At 51.4% G+C, this 25,549-nt stretch overlaps 1 protein-coding gene across 1 annotated transcript in view; it reads left to right on the top strand.

Annotated features, from left to right (window-relative positions):
* The first annotated feature begins 1,412 nt into the window (after positions 1–1,412).
* PITPNA (phosphatidylinositol transfer protein alpha) overlaps positions 1,413–25,549 on the top strand; it is a 48,395-nt gene continuing 24,258 nt past the window's right edge. The window contains exons 1-6 of the mRNA XM_002826806.4: positions 1,413–1,670; positions 5,778–5,808; positions 11,164–11,309; positions 15,962–16,053; positions 21,687–21,694; positions 23,102–23,176. Of these exons, the coding sequence (XP_002826852.1) occupies positions 1,651–1,670; positions 5,778–5,808; positions 11,164–11,309; positions 15,962–16,053; positions 21,687–21,694; positions 23,102–23,176 (372 nt within the window). The 5' untranslated portion in view covers positions 1,413–1,650. The remainder of the gene's footprint in view (positions 1,671–5,777; positions 5,809–11,163; positions 11,310–15,961; positions 16,054–21,686; positions 21,695–23,101; positions 23,177–25,549) is intronic.

The raw sequence follows: 25,549 nt of genomic DNA, 5'->3' as shown, positions 1-25,549 counted from the left end.
CCCTCCCACTGTCCGAGTCCACCTGCACCTGGACATCTGCAGCAGGCTCCTTGCCGGTCTCCCTGCCTATGCTCTGGCACTCCATCCCCTCTGTCCACCCAACCACTAGAGTGAGCCTTCGCCCAGGACACCCGCTCATGTCACTGCTCAGAGCCCTTAAATGCCCTCCCATCGCCCTTAGGGTGGACTCCATATACCTTATTATCGCCCACCAGGAACCCTCCCCTATCGAGCTGCTCAGCCCTGAAACGTTCTGTTCCACTCACTTATCAGTTCTCCAAATGCACCATGCTCTCCCTCTTGCCTCCAGCCTTTGCATTCACTCTGCCTGCTATGCTCTTCTCCGAAGCCTTCTGCAGATCTGAGAATCTCTTCCTCCAGGAAGCCTTCCCTGACTACATCCCTGACGCTCAATTAGGTGCCCCTCCGTGTAATGCCGCTAAGCCTGTGTCTCATTTCTCACAGCCCTTTTCATTCTTTTTTTTTTTTTTTTTTTTTTTTTTTTTTTTGATGCAGAGTCTCGCTCTGTCGCCCCAGCTGGAGTGCAATGGTGCGATCTCGGCTCACTGCAACCTCCGCCTCCCGGGTTCAAGCGATTCTCCTGCCTCATCCTCCCGAGCAGCTGGGATTACAGGCGCCCGCCACCACGCCCGGCTAATTTTTGTACTTTTAGTAGAGATGGGGTTTCGCCATCTGGTCTGAACTCCTGACCTCAGGTGATGCGCCCGCCTGAGTGCTGCATTACAGGCATGATGTGCCTGGGATTACCGCCAGGAGCCACTGCGCCCGGCCTCACAGCCCTTTTCTTTTCTTTTTTTTTTTTTTTTTTGGAGACAAAGTTTCACTCTTGTCCCCCAGGCTGGAGTGCAATGGCGTCATCGCGATCTCGGCTCACTGCAACCTCTGCCTGCCGGTACAAGCGATTCTCCCGCCTCACCCGCTCGTGTAGCTGGGATTAAAGGTGCGTGCCACCACGCCCAGCTAATTTTTGTATTTTTAGTAGAGACGGGGTTTCATCATGTTGGCCAGGCTGGTCTCGAACTCCTGACCTCAGGTGATCCGCCCCCCTCGGCCTCCTAAGGTGCTATGATTACAGGCATGGGCCACCGCGCGCGGCTATTAATATTTTTTGAAACAACCTTTTCCTGCGTCTCAATTCCCTCAACCGGGAGGCCCCCCAGCCAGCACCCGCGTGCATCCTTGGCGGTTCACACCGAGGGCGCCGACAGACTACCCTAGAGTCTGCTCCACCTTCTGCCCGGTCTGGCCTTAGCCGCGGGGCCGGACCTCGGAACCTACGCCGCCGCCGAGGCCCTTTTAAGGACGGGAGGGCGGGCCTGGGAGGGCTCCGCCCCGCGTGACGTCAGCGCGCACCGCGGCGGGTGACGCTCTGGTTGCCGCAGAGACGCCCCGCCCCCGCGCGGCGCTGCGGAACCGGAGCTCCGGGCGGCGTCGGCAGCGGCGCGAGAGGCGACGAGGCCGGGGCGGCAGGAGCCGGCGCGGCGACCGCGGCGAGGGCGGCGAGGACGGAGCAGACCACGACGAAGACGCACAGGCAGCCGGGCCGGGCCGGGCCACGGGGAGAGCGGCCGGCGGGCAGCGGGCGGGAGGCCGGGCGGGCCGCGGGCAGCCACCGAGCCGCGAAGCGACATGGTGCTGCTCAAGGAGTAGTGAGTGTCCGGCGGCCGTGCGGAAGCGGGGAGGAGGGAGGGTGGGGACGGCCGCCGGGGCGACGGCGCGGCGAGGGACGCAGGGCCCGGATGGACGGCAGGGACGGAGGGCGCCTGAGGCGGGCCCAGCGGGGATGGAGGGGATCCGGGGCGGGCGGCACCTGAGGCGGGGCCCACGGGGCACGGAGGGGCGGCCGGGGCGTAGAGGGGCAACTGGGGCATGGAGGGGCGGCCGGGGCGTGGAGGGGCAGTCGGAGCGTTCGGCATCTGAGCCGGGGCCCACGGGGCATGGACAGGCGGCCGGGACATGGAGGGGCCCACGGGCACGGAGGGGCAACCGGGGCGGACGGCTCCGAGGCGCCCCAGGGGGCTCGGAGGCCCAAGTGGACCCGAGGAGAGGCCGGGGACAGCGAGGGCGAGGCCAGGCCCGAGACGGGGTCAGGGCAGGGAGAGCTGGCCCGGGACTGGGGGAGGCCGAGGGGACGCCGATCGCTGGGAGGGCTGTGGGGTCGCCCTGCGCGGGCCGAGGGCGCGGGCTCAGCCGGGACTGCAGGCGGCGCTGAGAGGCCCCCCGGCGGGCCGAGGAAGAGGCGCACCGGGGCAGGCAGGGCCTCCCGGCGGTGGGGAGGGGTGGAGGGCCGAACAGTCCGCACGGAGAGCCGGGTGGGTGGGTCAGAGGCTCCGGGATGGAGTTGGGATGGGGATGGGGAGGAGTGGCCGCCTTAGGCATCGGGTGAGGGGTGGTGGTAAGTGGACACAGGAGGAGGACTAGGAAGTCAGGGCCCGGCTCGGGAGACAGGGGAAGGGTCTGAGGACATAAAGCAGATGGGGCTGAGATGCGGGCCGGAGTGACCGTGGACCATGGTGCTCAAGCAGCAGGTGCGGAAGAGGAGGCTTTTGGAACAAGCTTGGGATGACTGCCTGGGACTTGGGGAGACTTGGGCGAGGAGGCCAGAAAATGTTGGGTAGGGTCCGAAGTGGAGAAGGCCAGGAAGTTACCGGGGTCGAGGCTGGTCCGGAAAGAGAGTATGTTGGGACGAGTATAGCTGTTGTTGGAGATGGAGGAGACCAGGGCAGGGCCAGCTTGTTTCTAGGGGATTCTCAGTCTTGGTACAAAGAGATGGGGAAATTCTTTGAGGAATTGAGGGGTCCATGAAGCCGTGAACTGAGGAGAGATGGTGGAAGGGGTGGGGAGCTCTTGAATAGCGAAGAGGGGTGCGTGGGAAACTGGTGACTTCTGGAAGGAGTTGCAGGATGACGGGTTTGCTCCTGAAATCCAGAGGACTGGGGCACAGGTGGAGATGTTTGGCGTGCTAAATCTTTCAAGTACAAGATGACCCATCGTTGAAGCTCAGGGTTCCAAGTAAACATCAGGGGACATTTTTCTCCCCAAAGAGGAGAGATTGGATGTGTATGTGCGCGTGTGCGCGTGTGCGGGTGTGCGTGTGTGCGTGTGCGCGTGTGTGTGTGCGCGTGCGCGTGTGTGTGCGCGTGTGCGTGTGTGCGCGTGTGCGTGTGTGCGTGTGTGCACAGAATTTACAGTGAAACTGCTTTCCTGGAGGGAGCGCAAGTGGGCAGCATAGGGCCAGAAGCCCCAGCAGTGGGAGATGGTCAAATAGAGAGCAACTTGTGGGGCGCTCTCAGCAGCCAGGCAGGTGTGCAGAGGGCTCTTGCCACTTTGTCAGCGATGGCACTTTGAGCATCCCCACCAGGCTGGCTCCTTGGAGGTGCTTAGGACGTTTAAGACATAGAGTGGAGTTTGGGTAACAGAGGGAGCCGAGACCCACATGTCATCCCAGCTAAACACCTCATCTGAAGAGCATTATTTTGAGGCCTCATCCCCTCTGTTTCTTAACATCCAGTCTGATGTTAATTCAGCTAGGGCTCAGAGCTTTTCGTGGTGAGGAGGAAGAACTTTAGGATGCCAACAGGAAAACGTGGTGCACTTTGGATTTTAACCTTCAGTGTCCAGACTGACAGGCTTTTCCCATCCTTCTGATTCTTTTTCCTGTTCCCAAATGAACCCTAGAATCTGTAGAAATCTGTGGTTTTGAAATGAAGGTCAGGCAGGGAAAGGAAGGGACCTTCAGAAGAGATCTGAGTGAGGTTTGAAGAGAGGCACTCCTTTCCCCGTCTTTGTTCTCCTCCCCTTGAAGCCTGCGAGGGAGAAGCCCAAGGTGCCGGCGATGCAGAGCCTGCCTGGCATCTGCGTTTCCTTCCTGCCCGACGTGTGCCCTGTGTGTGCATCCCTGGGCGGGGGACGGGGGAGGAGCAGGGGCATCCGAGACACTTGGCTGTGGCTGCAGCGCTGCAGCTCTGGAAAGGGTGCAAGTGAAGGTCACGTTGGAGTGAGTACTGCTCCAGGCCCAGCCCGTCTGTTCCTCTGTGGCCCCGTCCTTTGGAATTGTACCCTATTGCTGCCGGAGTGGTTTTGTTCCTAAGGAGCAAGGGGGCAGTGTCAGAGTGTGCAGCCGTCACGTCAGCAGCCTCAGCGCATCCCGTCAGGAATTGGCCCATGGCATTCTCTTTTGGGGTGAGACTTGGTTCCCACCCAGCATCTGCAGGTTGCCCTTGTTGATTTTTCCAGCACTTCCTCTAACAGGATTCTGTTTAATTTGATTTCTGCAAAATCTTGGATGTGATTTTGACTGCTGCTCTTGAAGATAAAAGGCTTATTGTTTTCTAGGAAGTTTCTTCCGGGGGTGCAGAAATTGTGGCCTCCAAGTTGGGAGTATTTTTCTGCACCACTGGCTTTCTGTAATGGGAGGGGAGCCTCGGTGGCAGCATGCAATAAACTGGAGAATTTATGTTGTTTGAGTCACTCTGGAGGAAGGGAGTTGTTAGCAGGCAGTAAAGACTTGGAGCCCATTTTGTTTTTCCTGCTACTTTCCTGCTTGGTGTCTTGCCTTTGATGGGATGTTTTCCTCAGACCCCTCTGTGTCCTTCTTGCTTCCTGGGGGACCTTTGTGGAACTAGAAAATAGCTGTTTACTAGCCTGGAGCAAGGAGCCTGAGTGGTGAGCCTGCTGCATAAGGAAGGCACAGCAGCTCACGCTTCACTAGTGCTTCACTAAACATGCAAGACACAAAAGGACCCAGAGGGCTCCAGCAAGGGTCTGGGGACCGAGCATCTAAGCTTGGGAACTGGCTAGACTTGTGTAGGTAGAACCAAGAGTTTTTGTCTTAGCTCTCCCGCCTCACAGCTTTGAACTGGGGGTGGCTCTTGGTCTGCATTTCAAATGCAAGGCACCTGGAGAAGTGCTGCTAGCCCTGGCACCTCTGTGGGGTTCTGACCCTGGCAGAGACTTTGCCGGCCACGGCTTCTCCATCAGGTACTGGTGGCATCTCCAGCAATTGGTGGTCATTGAGTTGGAGAAGAAGAAAAGAAAATGATAAATTGGGATTCCTTTGGACAGCTCCTGGAGGTCAGGACATAAGTTGGATGCCCTCTTGGTGGCTTTGTGGTAGCAGCTTGGATTGTAATATCCGGCCCCGAGCAGAGGTGCCTGGTGTGTGTTCTTAGGGTGATTAAGGCTTCAAGGGGCTTGGTCCCTTCCTGGGCTTTCCCCTGGAGGGCTGTTGCTGGGAGGTTAGGTCCACAGAAATGTAAGTCCCCAGGGCCTCTTGTTTGGATCTGAATCCTCACCATGATAGGTCCTCTTGTGTTAACCTGTCTTACTAGACTCACTGGCAAGGCTTGTTGCGGGGACGACTCAGTGGCAAGTTTGGGTGAAGTTTATCATCGATAGTCCAGTTCCGAATGTGAGGTAGAGGCCTGGGAAGTAGCTGGTGGGAGGACAGGTGTGGACTGAATCACAGGGTTCTAAGTGGGATGCCTCCAAGGTACAGAGGGTCCTGTCCTCAGAGCACTAAGAGGGCCATTCTCTGCGCGGGGTGGGGGAGTTGTCACAGAGTTTAGTGTCTTACACCTGTAGGGCACAGAGGGTCCTATCCTCAGAGCACTCAAAGGGCCATTTTCTGTGGGGTTTTTGTCACTGAGTTTAGTGTCTTACACAATAGAATGCTGACTGTTTTAGGATGATGCTTTAAAGAGCCTTGAGCAGATTGCACAGCCTAAAGTTGATACTCTCTTTTCCCTTTCTTATAGTCGAGTAATCCTGCCTGTGTCTGTAGATGAGGTAAGTCCTTTTACTTTCTGGTCCATAGTTGTGTGTAACTGTTTGTGACCATTGGCTAAGCTGGGCTCTGAGTGGTTATCCTGTTTATATAGTTTTCTTATTTGTTCTAACATAAATATTTCAACGTGAATTTCGTGGTGCCACTTTCAGTTGAAAAATGGCACTTACTTTGTGTATCTGGGTAACTGTGTGCAACCTGCCCCAAGCTGTTGGTATGCTGGATGACTTTGAGTAGAGACTAAACCAGCCCCTTTTATCTTTTGGGCTGTGCATGTTTGGGGACACTTTTTTTTTTTTTGAGACGGAGTCACGCTTAGTTTCCCAGGCTGGAGTGCAGTGGTGCGATCTCGGCTCGCTGCAACCTCTGCCTCCTGGGTTCAAGCAATTCTCCTGCCTCAGCCTCCCAAGTAGCTGGGATTACAGGTGTGTGCCACCACACCCGGCTAATTTTTATATTTTTAGTAGAGATGGGCTTTCACCATGTTGGCCAGGCTGGTCTCAAACTCCCGACTTCAAGTGATCCACCCGCCTCAGCCTCCCAAAGTGCTGGGATTACAGGCGGGAGCCACCACACCCGGCCGGGGACACATTATTGATGGGATCAAGTGTGTGCGTTTCTGGGACCTCCATGACTCGGCTGGCAAGTGTGCATGGCTCTTTCTGGTTGTGCAACAAACCAGCAGGGCAGGAAATCTCTTGAGGCCCTCCCTAGCCATGATAGGTGACTGCTGGAAAGACCAAGACACAGAACCCTCCTTTTATGAAGGGCAGGGAATAACACATAGTCTTGGCTTGCCCTTTGTCCTTTTATGGTTCCTGGGTCTGACATCCTTGTATGTGGGGATGTGGCAGCAGGATTTGCTATAAGAAGGTTCATAGGCCATGCTGACTCAGAGTCAGTCTCTTGGACAACAGAAAACTGTCACGGAACCTCCCTTGTCTCACTCTTTCTCTGAACTTATTCCACTCTGCTCTCCTGGCGCAGCCTTGTTCTTTGCTTCCTTCTGAATTCACAGCCCCACCCCGCCCCAGCTTCCAGTTAAACTCGAGTTTGGGTGAGGTTCATCAGCCAGTATAGTGCCTCCAGTCACTGGGCTCCGTCTCTCTTTCCTGCAGTGTCAGCATGAAGCTCCTGTGATAACTTCCACTCTGTTCCAAATATGAACTGGACCTTTGAAAAATGAAATCAGGCCAACAGAGCCTGCAGCACATTTAGCTGAGACAGACATCCAGGCTTGTTGGCCCCCGAGAGGGGTGGGCAGACACTGGCCCTTTAGAGGACTGCCTCCAGGGGTGGGCTACCTATCTGATAAGAGCTGTGGGGACCTGGGGAGGGGGCCAGAGGTGGGCCTTGACCGTGATCTTGGGGTTCTGGGAAGGGCAGAAAAGAGAAACGAGACTGGGGAACCTGGGAACCAGGGAAAATGAGGGAATGGCTGGGTAGATGGCTCTGATCCCTGTAGGCACTGGGGATGTACCTGGAGCCTGAGAACCAGGTGCCTGGGCTGACAGGTGTTGGCTTGGAAGGGTCTTGTTAACACACCTGCTTTGGCCATGCTGTCTTTATTTTTTTTATTTTATAGTATTTATTTTAAATAGTGGAGATAGGGTCTCACTGTGTTGTCCAGGCTGGTCTTGCCTCAAGTAGTCCTCCTGCCTCAGCCTCCCAGAGTGATGGGATTACAGATGTCAACCACTTCACCCAGCCTGTGCTGTCTTTATTGAAAATAGCAAGCAAGATTTTCCAAACCAGAAGGCCAAGCAGGAAAGCCCAGCGCTCCCTTGCCCTCAAACTCAGCTCTTGGAGAGGTGTCCAGTGACGTCCTGTCTGCTATACAGGATGATCCCACCCTGATTGTTAGGAAGATGTGCCCCAGGAACTCGGGATTTCCTCAGCGTGGTGATTAGGGGTGAAATGGATCCTTTGATAGGGAGTTTCTTGATGGAATGAAGGGTGGGAGTGTCTCTGAGAAGTGCTGCAGACCAAGGAGGGCCAGCCTGTCCTGGAGCACCTGGGGCTGTTCTTGGAGTAAGGCTGAAGGGCCAGACACTGATGGCTTATGGTGGGGCCAAGACTGGAAGAAAAGGGGAACTACTACCTTGAGAGCATCCACAGTTGGCGGGTTTTCGCTTGTGATGGTTTTTCTGCAGCATTGAGGAAGTGGTGGGGAGGAGTTGAGTAATCAGAGCCTGAAGTCTAAGCAGAAGCTTGGGAAGTGAGTGCTGATCAGGATTCAACTGTCTGCCTGGTGGTGGTCAGCCCGTTCTCAGCAAGAAACCATTGACAAGAAAGTACCATGTGGCCTGGGTAGTGTCGAAGCGGAACTTAGTTTCAGAGAATTAGAAACATCTTGGAGGGGAAGGCCAAAGAAGAAACAAGTCATGATCAGCCTTCTCAGAGTCTTTGTCAGTAACCCCATCCCCATCCTGACTCACAGTTCCTATGGGAACAGCTCAGCATCATGTGACTGGTGGATTCACTTCCTAAATTGGAGGCCATGACTTGAGGCCCTTGCAGTTTTCTGATTTAGGGGGAAAAGTGAAGAAAGAGAAAGAAAAGGTCATGTCTTTGTAATCATTCCGATGGCCTGCATCAATATTTTGGGGGCAGAATTAGCTTCTGGGTGGCCAGAGCCTTTGGTCTAACCCTGAGTGTCTGGGCGTTGTGCAGCAGAGCGAGAAAGCCCTGGCTGTTTGGCGGGGTGTGTCCACCAGTGCTTCCCGGCGCAGGTCGGCCGGGCTGCTTCACTTCTTGTTTCCAGAGATTGACAGCACCGTTCCCCCTCTGGTACCCAGCCTGGCAGGGCCGTGTTGGTGGCACCAAAGCTGTACTGTTGTTTATGACGTGTTTCATGTCTCCCAGATCGCCAAAGTGGTGGAGTTGGTTTTGCTTAGTTGAATGTCTTAGTTCTCTGGGACAAGTGAACAGATCTCAAGAGCAAGGACCATCATCGCAGGTCTGAGGAGGCTAGAGTCCCAGTCTTGTTGGAGTTTTTTCAAATCTGATTTAATGATCTGACCCCCCCCTGCCCCCGCCGCCCACTCCTATCTCCACCCCATCCGAGTCTGGCTGCTTTCCCGGGGGCAGAGCAGCTGTGCCAAAAGGAACTCTTAACGTGAAAAGCTCCCTTCACTTGTAGCTTGTGTAGGCCAGTCTTGCTTACCCCTTTAGATTAACAAAACTGCCTTCACTTGTCTCATTGGGATTAAAGGATCAGAATATCAAGAGAGATTAAAGGGGGAAGATGCCAGCCAACAGGCTGATCCTCTTAGAACCTGCCCTCTGATTCCTGCAGCTGAAGAGAAACCAAATGAAGGCGATTAGTCTCTGCCTGGGGGCCCCCTTCCCAAGTGGTACCACTAGCTGGGAACCTCACCCCCTCCGCCAGGCCCTCTCCCCAGCCTGTCCTTTAGGATTGCTGAGTCAGTGGTTAGATGTTCTTACGGCTCTTCTCTGAAACGGAGTTACTGCTCCTTCTTAGGCACCCCTGGCTCAGCCAAGCCCCGATCCACTTGACGGATTTTCATGCGTGCCTAGCTAGGTGGTGGACTTGGAAAGGCACAGGGACAGTTTGGGGCTCCAGGGGGGCATTGAGGCAGCACTGATGCAGCTTTGGATTAGCAAGGTCAAGGTGACTGGCTTTCACCCAAATGTTCCTCTTTATGGATTTCACTGAGCCTCGATTGCTGCCCCTTTTTATGGCATTTTGTTCTGGGATTTTGCTTTGAAAGTTAGGGCTCTTTCAGCCTTGTGGTGAGTGGTGAATTGTCCTCGTCCTCTGCTTCACCTTCCAGATTTTGTCCAGAAATTTCCCTGCAGTGCTTAGGAAGCTGCCTGGTAGAGCAGGTTTCTAAGTTTGAGGCGAAGCAGCTCTGGAAGCTGCCTCTGTCCTTGCTGTTGCAGGCAGTGATTTAAGTAGCAGTTGCCTAGAGGTACATCCTTTCCGTTTTAATATCAAAGAGAGAAAAACCCAGTCCCTGTAATCCCAGCTACTTCGGAGGCTGAGGCAGGAGAATCACTTGAACCCAGGAGGCAGAGGTTGCAGTGACCTGAGATTGCACCACTGCCCTCCAGCCTGGCGACAGAGCAAGACTCTGTCTAAAAAAAAAAAAAAAAAAATAGAGAAACACCCTTGTCTTCCTTGCGGGGGTGCCAGGAGTTGGGCATAGAGCTCGAGGAAACCCTTTGTCCCCCCTCCACCCCCCAGCATGTTGGGTAATCCCATAGCTTTTTTCCTTTTTCTCATATTCCCTAAGCAGTCATGCCTGATTAGCACGGGCAGCGGTAGGAAAGACACATCCGTTGGTGTAGACATAACTTCCTGCCTCAAATGTTGCTGTTCATTTTCTTTTCACCTTGTTTTCTCCTCTGGACAGCTTCTCAGAGAAGAAGAAAGAAGGGCTAAGTCTGGGCACTGCCTAGGTCATTGGCCCATCCTGACAGGGTCAGAGGAGGCCAATCATGTTGACTGCTGACTTGATAGGGTGGCATGTGACCCAAATAAAGGAAAACTAGGCTTTTGCCATGTAGTAAGTGCCAACACAGAGGGTGCACCCAGCTGGCACAGACTGTGGGGCAGGAATCTGTAATATCTCATGTGGGAAGCAGGAATACTTGCTTGGCCCCACCAGGAATCTGGAAAATGTCAAGAGGTTTCATTGCCTGAAAGAGCTACTTGCAGGGTGAGGAGAGGCCTAACACTAGAGAAGAAGCAAGTAGATGAGCCAGTTTTACAGTAGTGGTTGTGGGTTTCACAGAGCGCCGAGCACCTTTCTTTGACAAGAAATCATGTCTTAGGATCTATTTAAATGAATGAGATCAAGTGATTTCTAGCAACCAACCTAGATCTTCTGGGGTCTTAATACCAGAAGCAGGTTTAGCACAAAAGCTCCTTTGGACTCTAATCTGTTTTCTGCATGGTGGTGTGAGGTTAAGTAGATTCACCTGCCTCTTTAAATCCTGACGGATTGACTGGGAGTGGTGGCTCATGCTTATAATCTCAGCACTTTGGAGGCTAAGGTGGGAGGATGGCTTGAGACCAGGAGTTTGAGACCAGCCTGGGCAACATAGCAAGACCCTGTCTCTACCAAAAAATAAATAAATAAAAATAAACCCTGATGGATGGTGTGAAAATGAGAAGGATGAACTAAACATGTCTGATGGGTCAAGCGGGGCCATGGAGCAGCACTGTCAGTTGCTTTGGGTGGATTTGGGCAAGGCCTGATGTGAAACTCCAGAACCAGCTCCTGCATGAGGAGACCCAAGGGAGATGCAATTAGACACTGGCAGCTGGATTATGTGTAACCGTTGAGAAGGGTCCGTGTTGAGAATAACATCTGTCTCTGTTCCTTTAGTATCAAGTGGGGCAGCTGTATTCTGTGGCTGAGGCCAGTAAAAATGAAACGGGTGGTGGCGAAGGCGTGGAGGTCCTGGTGAATGAGCCCTACGAGAAGGACGGTGAGAAAGGCCAGTACACACATAAGATCTACCACCTGCAGAGGTACGCGGCACGGGCAGTGGGGCCGGATGCTGGCTTTCGTGTATGTGTGAATGAGTGTTATTTCCTTTATTGTTGTATATAGATGGGATTATGCTAATTGTTATATGCTAACAGTTAATAGTTATATACTGACTATATAAATGTTATACTCACATTTATATAGATGGGAATATACTACTCCTTTTTTTTTGTTACTTACCATGGCCGCCTCTGGCAGCCTGTTCTGCCTGCCTCGGTGTCTGAAGTCCACGTAGGCAGGAGTCACAGTATCATGGGGTACGGACGTGCTATAGGTTGTTTAACCCTCCTGTCTTGACGCCCATTTCTAGTCATTTCCAGATGCCTACATAATCCAGTAAAACTCCTTCCGTGTACGTCTTCTCATGTACTTGCATATGCAGATTTTTAGCAAATATTCCTAAAATTGAATTCCTAGAATTGCTGGGCTGGTAGGGTTTTAAATTCTGATATTGTGAAATCGGTTGCTGGAGAAATTTTGGTACCTCTCTTTGGGTCAAAGGCATCAGTATTTTTAAATGAAGCTTGAACTGATTTGTGTACTGGAATCCATATCAAACTACACAAATTTGCTAAATCCCTAACCAAAACAGTAATGTTTCAGCAAACTGTGAGCAGACCCAAAGGGCGTTGATGATATTAATCATACGTCAGCTTGAATGGAAGTCAAACCAAGCTAGTTTTAGAAGCTATCCAGAACTGGTAAAGGTAAACCTGAATCTTTTTAAAAATTGTGATAAAGTACACATAACATAAAATTCACCATTTTAACCATTTTTAAGTATACAGTTCAGTGACATTAAGTCCATCCACACTGCTGTGAAACTGAAACCTGGATCTTAATTTCTAGTCTCTAAACTGAACTGAAATCAATTGACTTTCATTTGGTAAAAGCCCCACTTCACTGTGGTCTGTCACTTTGATGGTGTCAGAGGGTCCAGGACCTCAGTGCCAGGGTGCGAGGAGAGCAGCGCTGTCCAGCGGGGAGGAACCTCACCGTCACCCAGTCTCCTCGCCAGAGGGTCCAGGACCTCAGTGCCGAGGTGCGAGGAGAACAGCGCTGTCCAGCGGGGAGGAGTCTCACCATCACCCAGTCTCCTCACCATCACCCAGTCTCCTCGCCAGAAGGTCCAGGACCTCAGTACCGGGGTGCTAGGAGAGCAGCGCTGTCCACCGGGGAGGAACCTCACCATCACCCAGTCTCCTCACCAGAGGGTCCAGGACCTCAGTGCTGGGGTGCGAGGAAAGCAGTGCTGTCCAGCGGGGAGGAACCTCACCATCACCCAGTCTCCTCGCCAGCACACTTTTTCTCCATGTCTCATTTTGTTCCTCCTCTGGTATTTGTATTTCTTAAAGAGGATTTTGAAAAGAGATGGTGAAGTTGGTATTTTAGGCAGAAGGGACCAATTGTTTCCTCAAGACTAAGTTGGTCCAACCAAACTGACAGAGACAAGGTCTCTACATATAAAAGATGGAACCTGGCCAGGTGCTTCGGGGGCTCACGCCTGTAATTCCAGCACTTTGGGAGGCCGAGGTGGACGGATCACTTGAGGTCAGGAGTTTGAGACCAGCCTGGGCAACATAGCGAGACTCCATCTCTACAAAAAATAAACAAAATTAGCCAGGTGTGGTGGCGAGTGCCTGTAGTCCCGTCTACTCAGGAGGCTGAAGTGGAAGGATCACCTGAGCCCAGGAGGTCAAGGCTGCAGTGAGCCATGGTCACGCCACTGCACTCCAGCCTGGATCACAGAGTGAGATCCCGCCTGTCTCTTACGGAAAAAAAAAGGAAAAGAAAGAAAAGGCCAGCAGTGACTGCCACCACTACCTCTCCCCATGGTGACAAGAGAAGCTTTACTGTGTCAGCCATCTGGCTGCCCAAAGCAAAAAGCAGAGCTGCCCCGCAACACTCTCACTCGCACTTCATGTCCCATCAGGTCCCGCTGACTCCACCCCGCAACACTCTCACTCGTCCTTCGTCCTTCGTGTCCCATCAGGTCCCGCTGACTCCACCCCGCAACACTCTCCCTCGTCCTTCGTGTCCCATCAGGTCGTGCTGACTCCATCTCCTGAGTGTCTCCAACATGTCCCTTCCTTGCCACCTCTTGCCTGGATTACTACAGCAGCTTCTAACGAGACTCCCTGCCTTCCAGTTCTCCGCACCGCTTCAAGTGTTCAGTCTGGATGGTCTGTCACTCCCAGCGCCAAAACTGCCGACGGCTTCCCTTTGCCTTCAGAATGAAGTCCATGCTGTCTGACATAACTTATAGGACCTTTTAGCCAGCCTGGGCAACATAGCAAGACCCCGTCTCTACCAGAAAATACAAAAATGAGCCAGGCATAGTGGTGTGCACCTGTAGTCCCAGCTACTTGGGAGGCTGAGGTGGGAGGATCACCTGAGCCCAGGAAGTCAAGGCTGCCAGTGAGCCATGATCACACCACTGCACTCCAGTCTGGGCCACAGAGTGAGACCCTGTCTCAAAAAAAAAAAAAAAGAAAAAGAAAATATTTTAGGATCCAGCTACAAGTGTCTCCTTGAATTCCCCACCTTGTACCTGCACCGGTTACTCTGAACTTCTCCCTCTTTTCTCCAGCTTTTCCCACCCCACTCCCATCTGTCTCTTAGCTTAGCCCCACTCTCTGTCCCATGTGTTGGTCCCTCCTGACTTTCCCTGCAGAGCCTGCCCGGTGCACTGCGTGTCCCCCACTGTGTTCTCACAGCACTCCGCCACCCAGGGCCCTGTGCCCACCCCATTATGGTATGAACTTACAGTGTTGTGCTTGGCCTTGTCTAGTTACACGCCCCAGTAGACCGGAAACTCCTTGAGGATGGGAGCCACATCTGTTTGGTTTCTCCGTGTGTACCCATGCCTGGACCTAGAAATACTCGCCTGAATTGGGATGGCAGTGAGTTCGTGAATCACAGAGGCCGCCCCAAGTGCTCCAAGCTTAGCTCTCTGCTCTAGTTAGCTCTTCTTTCTTAGGCCTGAGGCACTAAAGCTGATGAAGTTGCCAGAGCTTGCCAAAGACTGGATAGATTATCTGTTAGAAACCAAGGACGGCTGGGCGCGGTGGCTCATGCCTGTAATCCCCGCACTTTAGGAGGCTGAGGCGGGCAGATTGCCCGAGGTAAGGAGTTCGAGACCAGCCTGGCCAACATGACAAAATCCCATCTCTACCAAAAATACGAAAATTAGCTGGGCGTGGTGGCGTGTGCCTGTAGTCCCAGCTACTTAGGTGGCTGAGGAAGGAGAATTGCTGGAACCCAGGAGATGGAGGTTGCAATGAGCTGAGATCGCGCCACTGCACTCCAGCCTGGTGACAGAGCAAGGCTCCGTCTCAAAAAAAAAAAAAAAAAAGGAAAAGGAATATATGTACCATTTTCATTTTAATTTAAAAAAATTTTTCTAGGCCAGGCACGGTGGCTCACGCCACTGTAATCCCAGCACTTTGGGAGGCTGAGACGGGCGGATCACGAGGTCAGGAGATTGAGACCATCCTGGCTAACATGGCGAAACCCTGTCTCTACTAAAAATACAAAAAATTAGCCGGGTGTGGTGGCGGGAACCTGTAGTCCCAGCTACTCTGGAGGCTGAGGCAGGAGAATCTCTTGAACCCAGGAGGAGGAGCTTGCAGTGAGCCGAGATTACACCACTACACTCCAGCCTGGGTGACACAGTGAGACTGTCTCAAAAAAAAAAAAATTTCTAAATGTTTTCCTACTCCGTCAAACCACACACCCACCAAAAAAAAAAAAAGGGCTTATACTGTACATGTTGTTCTGAAACCTGAGATAAGAATTGAGTAGAAGAGGCCGGGCGCGGTGGCTCACACCTGTAATCCCAGCACGGTGGGAGGCCGAGGCGGGTGGATCACGAGGTCAGGAGTTCAAGACCAGCCTGGCCAACATGGTGAAACCCTGTCTCTGCTAAAAATACAAAAATTAGGTGGGTGTGGTGGCGCATGCCTGTAATCCCAGCTACTCAGGAGACTGAGGCAGGAGAATCGCTTGAACTGGGACCCAGGAGGTGGAGGTTGCAATGACCCAAGATCGCAGCACTGCACTCCAGCCTGGGCGACAGAGGGAGATTCCGTCTCAAACAAACAAACAACAACAACAAAAAAAATTGAGTAGAAGAAAATATTTTGTCCTGGGAGGCAAATGGTTCTGGGCCCTCTTGGCCTCTCAGAGCTGATGAAAGCAGATCAGATAATCCTGGATCCCAAACCCAAGTTAGTCAGCCAGTCACCCTGGCCCTAAACCGAGACTGGTTCATACTTGGAGGCATCTCCTTTGTGTGTTTTTCTCGCACCTTGTAGTATAATGCCCTGGGCCCAGCGAGCTCTGGAAAAATGTGTAATGCTGATGGAAGGGATGATAAGCCACAGCAGGTAGCCTGGGGTCTCCTGTGCGGTCCTGTTTCTGGTGGCTTGTGGGGCACGTTGTGGGTGCGTGTTAGGAGCCAGCCAAAGTGGGGTGTTGGGCTCTCATACGTAACTTCTCATTCCCGCTAGTAACCTGCTCATCTCATGGAAACTTGCTTGTCAGCTCCCCATGAAGAAGCTGGATCTGAAAAGCCTCTTGTCTCCTTTCTCTCTTCCATTTCTCTTTATAACCCTTTTTTTCCCCGCGATAGCAAAGTACCCACGTTTGTTCGAATGCTGGCCCCAGAGGGAGCCCTGAATATACACGAGAAAGCGTGGAATGCCTACCCTTACTGCAGAACCGGTGAGTGCAGCTGTGGCCACACCAGCCAGGCTGGGGGCGGGCAGCAGGGCTCTGTGTCCCACCTGCATGATCCGGATTAGGCCAGGGAAAGGCTCAGGCTGGGGCCCCTTCAGGCTGATGGTGGGTATCAGTGCTGTGTCCAGCACAGCTTGGTGGACAGCAGGGCGGGAAGCACCAGTCATCACGGCCTGAGAGCACAGAGCCAGTCTCTCACTTGGGGATGCTGTAATTTTGATTATTGTTATTCATTATAACATTTTAGTGTATTTTCTAGTCATTTTTGTTTTTATTTATTTATTTTTTGGGAGACGGAGTCTCGCTCTGTCGCCCAGACTGCAGCGCAGTGGCGTGATCTCGGCTCACTGCAACCCTCTGGCTCCTGGGTTCAAGCAATTCTGCTGCCTCAGCCTCCCGAGTAGCTGGGACTACAGGCACACACTGCCACGCCCAGCTAATTTTTTGTATTTTAGTAGAGACAGAGTTTCACCATGTTGCCCAGGCTGGTCTCGACCTCCTGACCTCAGGTGATCCGCCCACCTTGGCCTCCCAAAGTGCTGGGATTACAGGTGTGAGCCACCGTGCCCGGCCCAGACACATTTTCTAGAAAAATTTTAGATCATTACTATTTATTTTATTTTATTTTGTTTTTTTGAGATGGAGCCCGACTCTGTTGCCTAGGCTGGAGAGCAATGGCACAATCTCGGCTCACTGCAAACTCCGCCTCCGGGGTTCAAGCGATTCTCGTGCCCCAGCCATACAAGTAGCTGGAATTACAGGTGTACACCACCGTGCCTGGCTAATTTTTGTATTTTTAGTAGAGACAGGGTTTCACCATGTTGGCCAGGCTGGTCTCGAACTCCTGACTTCAGGTGATCCACCTGCCTCAGCCTCCCAAAATGCTGGGATTACTAATATGATTACTAATTTTTTAATTGCTTTTTTTGTCTCACTCTGTTGTCCAGGCTGGTGTCCAGTGGCACAACCACAGCTCACTGCAGCCTTAATCTCCCAGGGTGCAGCCTTAACCTCCCAGGCTCAAGTGATCCTTCTGCCTCAGCCTCCCAAATAGCTGGGACTATAGGCGTATGCCATCATGTCCGGCTAGGTTTTTTTTTTTTTTTTGGAGAGATGGGGTCTCAGCATGTTGCCCAGGCTGGTCTCAAATTCCTGGGCTCAAGCGATCCTCCCACCTCGGCCTCCCGAAGTGCTGGCATTACAGGCATGAGCCACCGTGCCTGGCCTAAGTTTCTCATTTTTTTCAGTGAATGGATAACATTCTCCCTGTCACTAAGGTATCTGGTGTTTTGTTTTGTTTTGTTTTTTTAATTTATAATAGCTGCATAGTGTTCCATCATATGAATGAACTGTGGCTTCTGCTGAAACAGCATGTTCTGTAATTGAGGATAGAGTTATAATTATTTTCTTAATCTTGGCCAGTCTTCTGCATAGAGTTTCTTGAAAGGAAAGATTTGAACCTTCACAGAGAACTTTCTATTCTAGTCCAGACATTCTTAGATTTCTTTTGAGTGATTCAGATTCTTAGCTTTCCAAGATTCCTAGGTTTCCAGGGCCATCTAGGAATAGACCTGTTGGGAGGGCCTAAGCTGGTACTGATTCATAACCCTGGGGAGTCCTGAGAGGTCCCCTGGCACTTGTCTGTGAGGTAGGTGACCTTTCCTCCCGTCACCCTCCATGTGTGGGTACAGTGGGCTGTGGGGTCCTCCTCCCACCAGCCTCCATGTGTGGGTACAGTGTTGGGCTGTGGGGTCCTCCTCCCGTCAGCCTCCATGTGTGGGTTCAGACAGTGTTGGGCTGTGGGGTTCTCCTCCCGTCAGCCTCCATGTGTGGATACAGGGTTGGGCTGTGGGGTTCTCCTCCCACCAGCCTCCATGTGTGGGTACAGACAGTGTTGGGCTGTGGGGTCCTCCTCCCGTCAGCCTCCGTGTGTTGGGCTGAGGGGTCCTCCCTGCAGCCTCTGCTGACCTGTCCTCCTGCACTTGGTTTCTTTGTTGGCACCTGGCACTCCCTAGAGTCTGATGAGTCTGGGATCCTTACGTGACGCATGTCACCCTTATCCTGTGGACTTTGGGAATGACTGCAATCCAGAACACCGGGTCATTGCTCTTTCCAACCCTCAGTGGCCCCACACAGGTTCAAGGACCTTGTATCAGGAGATGTGCGGTCATTGGTGGGGTCTGGGATGTGTAATCCTTAGAGTTTTCTTGCTGTAGCTGAAATGCAGCCCTGCCCACTCCTTAAGCACTGAACCGGAAGTGACCCTTGGAGTTTTCTTGCTGTAGCTGAAATGCAGCCATCCCCACTCCCTAAGCACTGGGCCAGAAGTTAGACCTTTAGAGTTTTCTTGCTGTAGCTGAAGCGCAGCCCTCCCTATTTCCTAAGCACTGGGCTGGAAGTTAGATTCTTGGAAATGAGGCAATGCACAAATGTTCTTAAAAGACAGGGTCGGGCACGGTGGCTCACGCCTGTAATCCTAGCACTTTGGGAGGCTGAGGCAGGCGGATCACTGAGGTCAGGAGTTCAAGACCGGCCTGGCTAACTTGGTGAAATCCTGTTTCTACTAAAAATACAAAAAGTTATCCGGGCGTGGTGATGTGTGCCTGTAACCCCAGCTACTTGGGAGGCTGAGGCAGGAGAATCGCTTGAACCTGGGAGGTGGAGGTTACAGTGAGCCAAGATCGTGCCATTCCACTCCAGCTTGGACAACAAGAGCAAAACTCCGTTTATTAAAAAAAAAAAAAAAAAAAATGGCAGTATGCAGTGTGGCCGGGTGTGTCTGGTCTAGGGCCAAAGGTGGATTTTCTTGATGTCTAAGAGAGTTGCAGTGAGCATGCGTTGCAAGAACCTTAGCCAACTTGGCATAAAGGAGGCAAATGGATAGTGTGGACATCTCCCTGCCTGGGGCAGGTTCTGGGTACACAGCTTGTGCCAACTGAGAGATGCCCCTGTTCTCTGTGTAATTCTGGGGAGAGTGTTGCAGCTGACATGGGCATTTTTCTGCACATTAAATGTTCATATATTGATCCTTGGCCAAAAGAAAAGAAAAACATAATTTCTGTATCAGCACCATGCGCTAACCAATTGCACCACTGGAGCTCCACTGGGAAAATATGATTTCTAAATATTTCATGAAGACAGGGAGTAGGGTAAGGAAGGTTGGTTTCCTCAGTGGGTGCTGACCTCCTATTCAGGATACACCTTCCCACAGAATGGATATGTTGAATCTTAGATCTGTTTAGTTAGACACTTGCTCTTTTAAAATAAGAGATACGAACAGGCAAGGAAGGCTACTTTCCAGTTCCCTCTGGGGGCTGATGGGAGAGAGGTTATTAGTTCAGACATCTTAGCTCGGCCTCAGTAGATCTAAGTTTGAAGGAAGATAGACGAAGGAGCATGAAGTAAAATGCCCCATGGCTTTTGGAAGGCTCTTCCTTTCTCTATGTAGAGTGAAAACAGATTGGGACACCCTGGTAATGATCAGCTCTTGCTGTTCCTAGCTTGTTTCCCTCTCTCTTTTTCCCTTGAAGCCGATGTGCTGGAAGTGAGGAGAGGGTAAGATAGGAGTTGGTCTGTGAATGAATGAAAGTGGGAAAAGGAAAAGAAAGTTTGTTTCTCCTTCCATCTCTTCCTGGAACCATAGCCCTCGGCTGGATACAGTATCACTAAGCCATGCTTTTATTTATTTATTTTAAATTTTTTTATTTTTTGAGACAGAGTCTCACTCTGTCACCCAGGCTGGAGTACAGTGGTGCAATCTCGGCTCACTGCAACCTCCGCCTCCTAGGTTTAAGCAATTCTCCTGCCTCAGCCTCCTGAGTAGCTGGGATTACAGGCATGTGCCACCACACCTGGCTAATTTTTATATTTTCAGTAGAAACGAGGTTTCACCATGTTGGCCAAGCTGGTCTCAAACTCCTGACCTCAGGTGATCTGCCTGCCTTGGCCTCCCAAAGTGCTGGGATTATAGGCAGGAGCCACCGCGCCCGGCCCTGCCATGCATTTAAAATGCCTTATTAGTCTTATTTGGAAATCCCTTCTCTCCCACTGCAAAAGATTTCCTGCGGCTTTTCTGTGTACCTCGGGTTACAGTTTGAACAACAGGGAATACTGGAATGCAGAGGTGTTTGAGGGTCTGGGAGGGCTGGAGAAGGTTTGGGGAGGATTGTTTGGTCACCCAAGTTGGTATGAAAAGGTCAGCAAGGGCTGTCACCCTCATGATTTCGGAAAACCAGTTTGTCAGAACTGAGTGGATCTGTCTCTCAGGGTCTCACAAAGATGAATGTATAAAAACCTCAACGCCAATCTATGAAGTTATACTAAAATGCAAAATTACTACCGAAATCGGACATTCCCGTTTGATGATCAGGGCATTCTTTTCTTGTGGATTCTTCTACATGAGAAACCAAATTATAATCAGAATGCCAATGTGTGGCAAAGAATGTCCACTTGGCTGAGTGATCAGATTCTTGGGTCCATTGATGAGCACATCTCGGAGAGGCCGAACTAGGAGAGGCTTGCTTAGAGGAGATGGATTCAAAAAAGGTGCTTAGCTGGAGAAGTTTAATGGCTGGTGTCATCAGACCAGGCCATCCTGGCACTGCTGCCCCCACTCCATGGATGGTGCTGCCAGAGATGCCACATGTGGGGGCTGGGGCTCCGGGGCCTACCATGGCACAGGAGAATTTCTGCCAACGAGATATGATACCCATCATTTCCTTTTCTTATTCTGACGTGGTTTTCTTGAAGCTGCTAACAGGGCAGTTACTTCAGTGTAGGCCTTTCAGTTGTGATCTTAATCTGGTGCTTCCTTCTAAGTGTCTTTCATTGGGTTTGGGGGAATTAGTGACAGTGTTTTGGGTGATTTCTGTGCATGATGGCTCTTATTCTTTATATTTGAACTTTGCCTCATTTTGTGCTGAGGGGTAACCTTAATTTCAGTTATGGAGTTTGTTAGCCCCGCATACTCTACAAACATGGCAGTGGGGCAGCCAGCAGAAGTGGACATAGCTCCTAAATTCAGAGGGTACAGAATGAACTGGGCGGTCTCAGGAGCAGAGCTAGTCCGTTCCCCAGTGACATGAGAGCTGCAGTCATTTTCTCTGATAAATAATTGAACCATGCTTTCTAAGGGGTTCCCATTACAATGAGCAGAAGTGCAGAGCCTGGGAGGTTTGATTACAGCGAGAGGAAGGGTACAGGAGGCAGATACAGCGCCTGGCCAAAGCACCCTGCTCTGTGCCCCGGGAGGTAGAGGCTCGGGTAGGGGTGGGAGGCCCCCGGGAACGCTCTGATGCCAGAGTGACGGGTTGCGGCACCTCCGCTGATCAGAGCTGGTCCCTGTCAGTGCCCTGCTGAAAAGAATCCCAAGAAGCCCATAGCGGCGTCGCTTTAATTAAATTCCCTATTTGGTTTTTTGGGACGTTTGTCTGAGTGAAATTTGAGGGTTGGTGCGTTAAGGTATTTCTGACTCACTGGGGCTTGGAGGTGACTGTGGAATAAGCCACAGGGAGTAAAGAACTCTGCCATTCGTCCTCCTTGTGGGGAGGGGGGGCAGATGTTTCTTCATCTTCATTAATCTTTTTCTCTCTTCTTTCCATGTCCTTGCCTGGGAGCAGTTATTACAGTAAGTATTGTCAAGGGGGTTGGAACTGTAGATGATGTATAAGAACAGGAGACAGAAAAATGTAACTGCACTGGTGGTCTTGGGTGTTCTTTCCCTTGGCTGATGTTTGGAGTTGCTGAGGCTCAGTCCTGTCAATGGACTAACAAGGAACCTGTTAAGTGGCATGATGACCTCCTGCTTTAAGCTGCACTGGCCTGTGGCTCCATCAAGTGCATCCTGGCTGTGGGTCTGACATATACACAGTGGCTCAAGGCCCTGCCTCCCCAGGTCACACCTTTTCAAAGTTGTAGAGAGATCTCCATTCAACTGACCTGACCGACATCCCTTCCCCATCTGTGCATCTGTTGACCCCAGTGAGCACTGATCCTTGGCAAAATCGTGAAGTCAACGGGGTTTCTTTTCCACAGCCATCCCCTCTGTCATTGCCCACCCGCCAACCATTCAGCATACTCACCTGAGTGCCTTGTCCCTCTGGTAAACACTGGCTGTCTCTGGGAAACTGGTTCCTGCTCAGGAGTTAATGGGTTCATCTGTTCCTCCTTTGAGAAGTTCCAATTTTTAAGAAGCAGGAAGGGAGGGAGGGAGGCAATAATTAGTTTGAAGGGTTGAGTTACTGAGAAGAAAACTTAAGGTCTCAGCCACAGGCTAGTTGGAGGGAAAGGGGCCGTGGTGAGTATCTTTGATGGGTTAGGAAGTCTTCTGTGCTCTTTCCACACTGCTTACTACCCATCAGCACTCTGCACATTAAAGTATGCTAGAGTGGCTAAATGCAGGGATTCTGAAGTCAGACAAAACTGTTTTGAGGCCCAACTCTGTCATGCTCTCTGTGACTTTTTTTTTTTTTTTGACACGGAGTCTTGCTGTTGTTTCCTAGGCTGGAGTGCAGTGGTGCAATCTCGGCTTCCTGCAACCTCTGCCTCCTGGGTTCAGGCGATTCTCCTGCCTCAGCCTCCCGAGTAGCTGGGATTACAGGCACCCGCCACCATGCCTGGATAATTTTTGTATTTTTAGTAGAGATGGGTTTCACCATTGTTGGCCAGACTGGTCTCGATCTTGTGACCTCAAGTGATCCGCCCGCCTCGGCCTCCCAAAGTGCTGAGACTACAGGCGTGAGCCACCATGCCTGGCCCGATCTCTGTGACTTTGGTTAAGTCACCTAACCTCTTTGAACCTCATCTGTAAAATGAGGGTGATTCTACAGAGCTCTCAGGCTGGGGTGAGGATCGAATGGGATAATACATGCCTAGTGTGTCGTGGGCTCCCAGTCAAGTTAGCTGTTACTTCAAGGCAGAGGCTGGAATCTCCTAGCTGCCCATGATCCAGTAATGCCCATCTCCAGTAATGGGAGATGGTTACTCTCAACTGTGAACCTAGTGACTTTCATGTATTTTTTTTTCCTTCTTCCAGAATGAGTACATGAAAGAAGACTTTCTGATTAAAATTGAAACCTGGCACAAACCAGATCTTGGCACGCAGGAGAATGTGAGTAGTAGTTCCCAAACGCCCCAGGGGTGAGGTCTTGAGTCTCTGCCTTGTAGCCTCTCCAGCGCTACCATGGGGTCCTCTCTGTGGTCCTCTTTTGCCTGGCCGGGAAGGCAGTGGCCTCTGCCTAGACCTGTCTTACCAGCATGGGATTGCTGTGTCTCTGATTTGCTAAATGTGATCTCCGGAACTTTTTATGAGGCCTTCTCGTACTGCTTGGATTGGTGCAGTTCCTGGCACATGGGAGCTGTATCTTTAAAAGACCAAAATTACAGTTTTCTATAGAGCACAATTTGCAGTAACTCCCAAAATATAAAATACACCTGTTCTTTAGCATTTCCATGCCCAAGAATTTAGATTAGACAGTTATTTTCACATGTGTGAAATAACATATATACAAGGAGACTCATTGCAGTCTTCTTTGTGTAGCCAAAGATCAAAAACAATGTAAGACCATCCTGGGCAACATAACAAGACTCTATCTCTACCAAAAATAAAAAAAGAATTAGCTGGTCATGGTGGTATGTGCCTGTGGTCCCAGCTACTCTGGAGGCCAAGACTGGAGGATCATTTGAGGCTGGAAAGTCAAGGCTGCAGTAAGCTGTGACTGCACCACCGCACTCCAGCCTGGGCAACAGAGTGACACCCTGTCTCCAAAAACAAAAAACAACATAAGAGCCCGTTAGACCTGGCGCGGTGGCTCACGCCTGTAATCCCAGCACTTTGGGAGGCCGAGGCAGGCGGATCACGAGGTCAGGAGATCGAGACCATCCTGGCTAATACGGTGAAACCCTGTCCCTACTAAAAATACAAAACATTAGCCAGGCTTCATGGCGGGCACCTGTAGTCCCAGCTACTCAGGAGGCTGAGGCAGGAGGATGGCATGAACCCGGGAGTCGAAGCTTGCAGTGAGCCAAGATCACGCCACTGTACTCCAACTTGGGTGACAGAGCGAGACGCTGTCTCAAAAAAAAAAAAAAAAAGAAAGAAAAAAAAGAAAAGTCCCGTTAGTAGGACAACGTTAAATGAATTGTGGTGCGGCCAAATAGTGACATCCTTGCAGCCATGGAAAAACCAACAGGGAGCAGTCTTCAGGTTTACTGTTCAGTTAAGAGCGGAATTTATGAAACAGTGTGTGTGCATGTCGCCCTTCATATTAAAAGAAAAATCCATGCACTTGGATGTTTGTATGTAGGATCTCTTAGAGATGGCTGTTACTAGACTGGGGACGAGGGACAAGCAAGAAGAGGAGTTAACTCTAGTTACTCTATATTGTATCCTTTTGTAATTTTGAATTTGTGTCATAATTTTGTATTATGTGCCTGTACAGCCTGATCAAAATAATCAGCATGTTGCTAAACAGGCACCATCTCTAGAAGGGTTTACAGTCTTTACAGCGGGTCAGCATGTTGCTAAACAGGCACCATCTCTAGAAGGGTTTACAGTCTTTACAGCGGGTCAGCATGTTGCTAAACAGGCACCATCTCTAGACGGGTTTACAGTCTTTACAGCGGGTCAGCATGTTGCTAAACAGGCACCATCTCTAGACGGGTTTACAGTCTTTACAGCAGGTCAGCATGTTGCTAAACAGGCACCATCTCTAGAAGGGTTTACAGTCTTTACAGCGGGTCAGCATGTTGCTAAACAGGCACCATCTCTAGAAGGGTTTACAGTCTTTGTAGCTGGGAACATATGGAAATGGTGTGGGCACCGTAAACACCTGGAAGGCGTTTTGACCTACAGAAGTGACGTTTAGCCTGAATAGTCAGAGCATTCATTCTCAGTCATGTCTACTTAAAATCCAGCTGGGGCTGGGCGGGAGGCCGAGGCGGGCGGAACACTTGAAGTCAGGAGTTTGAGATCAGCCTGGCCAACATGGTGAAACCCTGTTTCTATGAAAAATACAAAAATTAGCTGGGAGTGGTGGCCCACGCCTGTAATCCCAGCTACTCGGGAGGCTGAGGTAGGACAATCGCTTGAACCCAGGAGGCAGAGGTTGCAGTGAGCCGAGATCGCGCCACTGCACTCCAGCCTGGGCGTTGCAGCAAGACTCCATCTCAGACAAACAAACAATCCAGCTGGGTGCAGTGTTGTGCGCCTATAGTCCCAGCTCCTCAGGAGGCTGAGACAGGAGGATCACTCGGGCCCAGCTCCTCAGGAGACTGAGAGAGGAGGATCACTCAGGCCCAGCTCCTCAGGAAGCTGTGACAGGAGGATCACTCGGGCCCACCTCCTCAGGAGGCTGTGACAGGAGGATCACTTGGGCCCAGCTCCTCAGGAGGCTGTGACAAGAGGATCACTTGGGCCCAGCTTCTCAGGAGACTGAGAGAGGAGGATCACTTAGGCCCAGCTCCTCAGGAGGCTGACACAGGA

This window comes from Pongo abelii, chromosome 19 (assembly GCF_028885655.2).
Source record: "Pongo abelii isolate AG06213 chromosome 19, NHGRI_mPonAbe1-v2.0_pri, whole genome shotgun sequence".
Lineage (NCBI taxonomy): Eukaryota > Metazoa > Chordata > Mammalia > Primates > Hominidae > Pongo > Pongo abelii.
This window is presented reverse-complemented; position numbering and strand designations above follow the sequence as displayed.